Genomic DNA, 8018 nt, shown 5'->3' with positions numbered 1-8018 from the left:
TAATGTTTAAAAAAAATAATAATTGGAAGATAGATTTACCTCATTGAAAGTTTCAAGGACATATGATCAATTTATAAAAAGGCATTCTGCAAATGATCATAATATTTTAGAAGTGATATTTATATGTTGCATAGAAGTGTCATTAATAATAACATACTCAGTAGGCTAATTGATATGTTTTTGATTTTGGGCAGATCAGCTCCTCCTACACCAATTACATCATCAATTAAGCTCCTCCCACAGCAGTTCGGCAATAAATGCTGTAAATTCCCATCAGCTACAAGTGAAGACGAGCATCAGAGCATCAGGAAGAGCTGAAATCTGCAAAGACTGAGTTTATTAAAGAGGACAGTGAGAACATGAGTGATCCAGAACCCTGCAGAATGAAACACACTGAAGATCCTGAAGAACAAAGAGGTTGGTGTTTATTCTTCATTCATTCATGATGCTGAAGAACATTCATGTTAGAAACATTCAAGCACTTCTTCACATTTAGATAAACAGTTAAACTATGAAATGGTACAGAATGTTCTTGTTTTTTTTTCAACAAATGGTCAGTAATGGGAGGTTTGAGACATTTTTATATTGATTGTCAACATCAGATCAAGCTAAATACTATTTTAACTTTTATATTACAACTCTTTTATATCTGGTTCCCAATTTGCAACAAAGTTACATGAATTTTAGTCATTTTCAACATTGTTTACAAAATTACATATTTTTTTAGGAATAATCAGTAAACACCAAGTTACTGATAAAGTTGTATTTGTCAAATATCATACAAGTTATTCATAGTTATAGAGATTCTTCTTACATAACTTTGGTAACAGGGTTGATTAATCAACACTGTACAGTTTGTGTAAAACAGAGAATGGATATAGATTATTTTCTTGTCCTCCCATCATGCAGTAGAACGAGCCCAGATGATGGCACTTCCTGAGTGTCACAATTTTAAGAAATGCTCTGTTTTCAAAAGAAGGAAAATCATGTCAGGAGTTACAGGGTTGAGTGAAACAAGTAGGACACAGATAAAGCTAATACAATTTTTCAATTTAAAACTAGTTAACCCTCTGAGGTCTGAGCTGTTTTCTGGGCCCTGGAGGTGTTCTGACATGCTCTGACATTTCTGGTTATATCTGTTACTTGTGACATTTTCATGGCTAAAGTCTAATTACACTGTATTCAGCACAAACTCTGCTACAATAATATATCAACAGCATGTATGTAAAAGTTTGTAGTTTTGAGATAATGACATTTATGCGTGGTTTTTGAAAATACAAAAAAAAATTCTCACTGAAATAAGGCCATGAAACCCATACTGATTATTTCTTCACAAGACTTTTGAAAATTGTATGACGTAGCCTAGAATATTTGCTGCAAAACTATGTGAAAATCACCCTGACTGCTCATTCAGATAAGACAATATATTGATTTAAAATTTTTACGACGTGTTTTGTGTGAAAAAGCCTTATGCGAGAGCTCATTAATATGTAAGCTTTTCTCACCTGAGAAAGACAAAGAACCTCCCCTAACGGCCCTATTAGGAGCTATCAGGCCCCTATCATTCTGAGCAACCTTGCACAATACTGTAAATGAGGAGATTTAAAAAAGAATGGCTTTTAAATTGTTTGGATTTATTTACAACACAGCATAATCCAAAGATACACAACAAATGCCAAAAAAGCACTTCAAAGACAGAGACCTTTGTGCCATTCCTAAAAACACTGTACATACCTTTCATTTCCAAGATTTTCACTTTACCATGTTCACGTACTGAGACTCATGTGAATGTTGAAGTCCTCAGTGGCATCTGGGACCTGAAAAAAAAAAGTGAACATACTGATATCAAGAGAAAGGCCTGCACGATTTTGGAAATAAATATTAGATTTTTCTGGTTAAAATTGCTTTTTAAAATTCCTTTTTAAAATTCACAGAATACACCCACACACACACACACACACACACACACACACACGTTTCCAACGATATATAATATAATGAACACCAGGTTTGTTGTGCCTTGTAGGCATAAGGTATATGCGCAGTGCGGATAAAATAATAATAACAATAAATAACCTATAGCAGCCTATAAATCTTCCAAAAGATTTCAGTAACAACTAAGCTAGAGAAAAATATATTGATTATCATGTTACTTCAAATGTTTCCATCCGTTATGATGATATGAAATGAGATAATAATAAAAACATGAAGCCGTTTGGTGCGTTTTGCTTTCATCCAAAATATGATACATTCAAACGCAATCGCTTGCAAAATATGATACATTCAAACGCGATCACGCTCAAATATAAAACATTATGGTTACCATAAACATATCTATGTTTGAGCAGATATCCACAAACACAGTAAACACGGGTCTAAATATTATAATATTCCCCATATATCTAGCAACAGTTCAACTGCAACGTGACATTTATGCAACAATAACAAACTAGGCTATGTAAGAATTTCTTACCTTATCTTTCTTGTCTTCAGATCGCGTTCTTCTTCTTCTGAGGTAGCCTAAATCCAATGTAAGCTCAGGCACGTCTTTCAAACTCGACGAAAGGTGAAGTGAAGTGTTTTGTTGTTGAGGTAACGAGCGCGTTCGCGTTCCATGTGGAGATTTGCATGTGAATATCTTTTGCGCGAGTAGGCGTGGCCAAATTAACTGTAATGAGCAAGCGTTTGAGAAGCTGGACATCTTGTTGGTTTTATACAAATTACGTAAACAGAGAATATTTGTTTTCGTTTTGAATCCGATTATTTAAAAGTACACACTTAAATGTTTATAAAGGTATATGGCTCATAAATGTGTGACAAGTATTCGCTGAGTTTTGTTTCAGTTTATAGACGTGCTCAAGAAAAAAAAGTTCACCGCGACAGAGAGGCAGAACGCACACCCTGTTTATTTTCTTTATTTTACAAAAGCACAATGTTTTGATTTGATTGTAAGTGGACACATACAAAAGGAGAAATATCACAGATTCTTTTTTTATATTTCTTTTTTCTGTATGACCATAAATGATGGAGTAATTTAAGTTTATAGTGCTACAATGTGGAGAAAATCCGGCAAAACGCGCCCGCGCGTTTGTCGACCTCAGAGGGTTAAAGCCACGGCCGCTCTACAATTTCTACAGACAACTGCAGTGGTCGTGAAATGACGTCACATTCTGCGGCAGCTTTTTTACAAACATAAATTCCACAAATAACTAATAATCCACTCCACTTGAATGCTAAACGCTTGTGTTATTTCTCACAGGGTTATTCACTTGAGCTTGTGTTTCTGGTGTCCCACTTTAACAGGTATATGAATAGAAGTCAATGAAGGAAAAGTCTAATGTGAACGGCCATTAATACCTGTAATTCAAACATTTTTAGTAAAATAAATATTAATCTCAAAGTTGGTGTCAAAATATGGCAATATTGTATATTTTAATGCTGACTTTTTAAATGTTTTTATATTGTTGACTGAGGTCAACTTATGACGTTCGCTTAGTTTTTACATTCAACAACATCAAAATATTAGTCATAGGCTATTTCCTACCCTGGTTTTGAGCCTAGCTCCTGAACGCTCGGTTTTTATGGGCGTGCCGCATTAAAGACTTGGAAGTAAACACCCACTGCTATGATTGGATAACAGTTTTGCATATTATAATAAGTTTCATGTAATGCGTGAATCGGTGGGTGGGGCTAAACAGGCAGTGTTGAAGTAGGCGTTGATAATCTTCTGCGGAGGCGGTGTTTGACACCCTTTGACGTCATAGTTCCCCACTTTGAAAAACCTGTCGTTCGCTGTGCCTGGTGTCAATAAAAGCTTTTATTGGATTAACAAGGAAGTTGTCAGTTCTGAAACTTATAGGATATTCTTATAATACGATGACCTCTTATATGTCAAAAGCTCAAGGAAATTTTTATTTCTCAGTTCATCACCCCTTTAATATCATGTTAGATAATTGTGTCATTGATCAAATATATGTAATAGTTCTTGCTAAAGAAACATGGGATTCGGACCTATAATGTTTTTAAAATAATTGGAAGATAATTTTACCTCATTCATTTACCTCAATCAATTTTAAAAAAGGCATCAAATTATCATAATATTTTATAACATTTGTCTACTTTCTACAATTACATCAGGGCTCAATTTCATGTCATTTTAACTTTATATATCTCTCATTGAATTATTTTGATGTACTGAAAATTTAATTTATTATTTTTTTCTTTCATGTCAGACCTGATGGAAGAGAGCGATGAGAGTGAAGAACTGAGTGAAGTGGAGGAGGAACATCATGTCAAACCTGGAGAAAAACCTTTGAGTCGCACAAAGACTAAAAAGACATTTTTAAAGAAAAGAAGAGCCAAGAAATCTTTCACCTGCACTCAGTGTGGAAAGAGTTTCACAAGAAAATGTAGTCTTGAGCGTCACATGAGAGTTCACACTGGAGAGAAGCCGTTCTCATGTGATCAGTGTGGAAAGAGATTCTCATGCAAACGAAATCTTGCGCTTCACATGATGATCCACACTGGAGAGAAGCCGCATGTATGCCATCAATGTGGGAAGAGTTTCATACGATCAGAAAAGCTTAAATTACACATTAGAATCCACACAGGAGAGAAGCCGTTCTCATGTGATCAATGTGGAAAGAGTTTCACAAACAAACGAAATCTTGCTTGTCACATGATGATCCACACCGGAGAGAAGCCGTTCTCATGTGATCAATGCAGCAAAACATTTATTAGGGCATCAGACCTGAAGAACCACCTGACAGTTCATACGAAGGAGAAGCCACATTCATGTTCTGTGTGTGGAAAGAGTTTTTCACTGCGGCAACATTTAAAAGTACATCAAAAAATTCACACTGGTGTGAGAGAGTACATGTGCTTTGAGTGTGAGAAGACTTTTATGACAGGGAAATGTTTAAAACTGCACCAGAGAATTCACACTGGAGAAAAACCTTACAAGTGTTCACACTGTGACAAGAGATTCAGTGTGTCATCTTCTCTGAAAACACATGAGAGGATCCACACTGGAGAAAAACCTTACAAGTGTTCACACTGTGACAAGAGATTCAGTGATTCATCTTCTCTGAAAACACATGAGAAGATCCACAGTGGAGAAAAACCCTACAAGTGTTCACACTGTGACAAGAGATTCAGTCAGTTGGCCAATCTGAAAACACATGAGAGAATTCACACTGGAGAAAAACCTTACAAGTGTTCACACTGTGACAAGAGATTCAGTCATTCATCATCTCTGAAAACACATGAGATGATCCACACTGGAGAAAAACCTTACAAGTGTTCCCACTGTGACAAGAGATTCAGTCAGTCATCATATCTGAAAACACATGAGATGATCCACACTGGAGAGAAGCCGCATGAATGCCATCAATGTGGAAACAATTTCACATACAAACATACTCTTGACCGTCACATGAGAGTTCACACCGGAGAGAAGCCATTCACATGTGATCAATGTGGGAAAAGTTTCAGTCATTCTTCACACCTTAAAGAACACATGAAGATCCACACCGGAGAGAAGCCGTTCACATGTGATCAGTGCGGCAAAACATTTATCTGTGTATCAGCACTGAAGAGACACCTGACAGTTCATACGAAGGAGAAGCCACATTCATGTTTTGTGTGTGGAAAGAGTTTTTCACTGTTGTTTAGTTTACAAGTACACCAAAAAATACACACTGGTGTGAGAGAGTACATGTGCTTTGAGTGTGGGAAGACTTTTACTAAAGCAAACTGTTTAAAACAGCACCAGAGAATTCACACTGGAGAAAAACCTTACAAGTGTTCACACTGTGACAAGAGATTCAGTGTGTCAACAAATCTGAAAAAACATGAGAGGATCCACACTGGAGAAAAACCTTACAAGTGTTCACACTGTGACAAGAGATTCAGTCGGTCAACAAATCTGAAAACACATGAGATGATCCACAGTGGAGAGAAACCTTACAAGTGTTCACATTGTGACAAGAGATTCAGTCGATCGGCAGATCATAAAAGACACGAGAGGATTCACAGCAGAGAGAAGCCGCACATGTGTGATTAGTGTGGAACAAGTTTCGCTGTTAAAAGTCACCTGAAGCTACACATGAAGATCCATACAGTGGAGAAACCACATGACCACAGTCGTTTATTTTCATGTGCTGAGCAACATGAAGTCTCTTCTGTTCAAGTTAGTCACACATCACTCTATAGCCAAATCTCTCCTCTCCACCTATAGCCGGTGTGTGGTGAGCACAGGACACTTTGTTGATTGATTGATATCTATTAACTTGTGTTCAACCAACAGGAATCTGTTATTTGTCAGTTCAGATCTATGCAAAAAAACAAAACAAATTCGCTCTCTGACAGTAGGTGGCGCTCATGTAAAAGCCTATACTGGGCTCTAGACTGCAACTAAATGGTCATATTTTGCGACTTTTTTTTTCTGCCGGTGCGAGAGCAGCCATTTCTGCTGCATATGAGAAACATCACACGGCAAACAAAAGCAGAATGGAACCGCGCTACTCGTTTGAGCTGCGCATTGCAAACAATTATATCAGCTCGAAGCAATTCTAGACAGAGGTTTACTCGTGGGCCAATCTCGATCACAAAACAACGTTACTACTAGGGATGGGCATTCGATTAAATTTTCTTAGTCGATCGTCGGGAGAATTAACGATCGACTATCGATTAATCATTAATATTTTTATATTGAAATTCATTATTTCTTTAACTTTTTATAAATTAAAAATGCAATGAAAATACAAAAATACAGTTTGTTTGTCCTCGATGAGATCTTTATTACAAGAAGATCAACTTGTGGCAGTGAAACTGGACGTTCGGTAGACTTGAAGATATGCCCTGCGGTGCTCTAAAACAGCGGAACTGCAGCTGCGAGCCGGCGATCTTAAACAGAGACCCATGGCCACTTCATCCGTTTTCTGTGATGGGATAGCTATCCGATCGTGAAAAGACCAGGTGTAAATGCCCTCCGAAACGCATTCGAGACGGATTTAAACCCGATCGCTCAAACCACTTCAGGAGGAGATCTGAGACGCATTCATGACGAAACTGGACAAGAGTAAATGCATCTGGTTGTTGAAACCACATATGTAAATTTGACTTATCCCAAAAATGCTAAGAAATAAACGTGTGAGAGCGTGTTATAGGTGTCATGTTATAGCCAGATATGACGACGCTACTTCAACACGCATCACCACAGATGAGCATCTATTCATCAAGCCAACGTGCAAACTATCGCAAATCAAAGTGAAAGTCATTCATCAACACACAATCATCTTCATTAAAGAACCGAAATGATCTTACCAGGGCTGTTGCCGGAATATCTGGTTGCGGTCTTTGATTTAGAAATTTTCGCTGATGATCAATAAAATGCAGCTCATATCTGTTGCTTTCGGTGACGTGCAACAATTTAAATATGCATGTAGCGCGGGAATTCAAGATCGGATTTATATCCGTTTTGCAAAAACACATTTATGTGACCAGGTGTAAATGGAATCGTTTTGATAAATCAGATAGCTATCCGATCTGAGAAAACGCATGAAGTTCCCATAGAACTTCTGCACCAGTCTACTGATTTCTGTTGAGAAAGATAAGCATGTTGACATGATCTGGGATCAGACGCGACCGCAACCTGGTGACAGCCAGTCCAGCCGCCGAAAACACCCGCTCTGAGGGGACTGACGTTGCCGGGATGCACAGGTATACCTCCGCGCTAAAATTAATTCCATTGTTTCAAGACTCACACTACGCAACGCAACCTGCATTAGTTTAATCGATAACAAATAAACGTGATCGACGAAATTCTTAACGATCAATTATCGATCGTCGATTAATTATGCCCATCCCTAGTTACTACACAGCGCTGGCAGATCCATTGAAAAAGCATTTCACCCAAAAAGGAAAAATAGCACATGATTTACCCACCCTCAAGTCATCTGTAACGGTCACCAGCTGGAGTGCCCTTGAGAGCCACCAGAGGACACTCCACATCAGAC

General features: G+C 37.7%; 1 protein-coding gene across 1 annotated transcript; it reads left to right on the top strand.

Moving 5' to 3' along the window:
• Window positions 1–204: 204 nt before the first annotated feature.
• LOC311087185 (uncharacterized protein) lies at window positions 205–6391 on the top strand. The gene is made up of 2 exons (XM_084120460.1): window positions 205–417; window positions 4233–6391. The coding sequence occupies exons 1-2, from the start codon at window positions 360–362 to the stop codon at window positions 6062–6064; spliced, it is 1890 nt and encodes a 629-aa protein (XP_083976586.1). The 5' UTR covers window positions 205–359; the 3' UTR covers window positions 6065–6391.
• The last annotated feature ends 1627 nt before the right edge of the window (window positions 6392–8018 follow it).

This window comes from Abramis brama (assembly GCF_963993115.1).
Source record: "Abramis brama genome assembly, chromosome: 1".
Classification (NCBI taxonomy): Eukaryota; Metazoa; Chordata; class Actinopteri; order Cypriniformes; family Leuciscidae; genus Abramis; species Abramis brama.
Note: the sequence above shows the minus strand (reverse complement) of the source record. Positions and strands in the feature narration are given on the sequence as shown.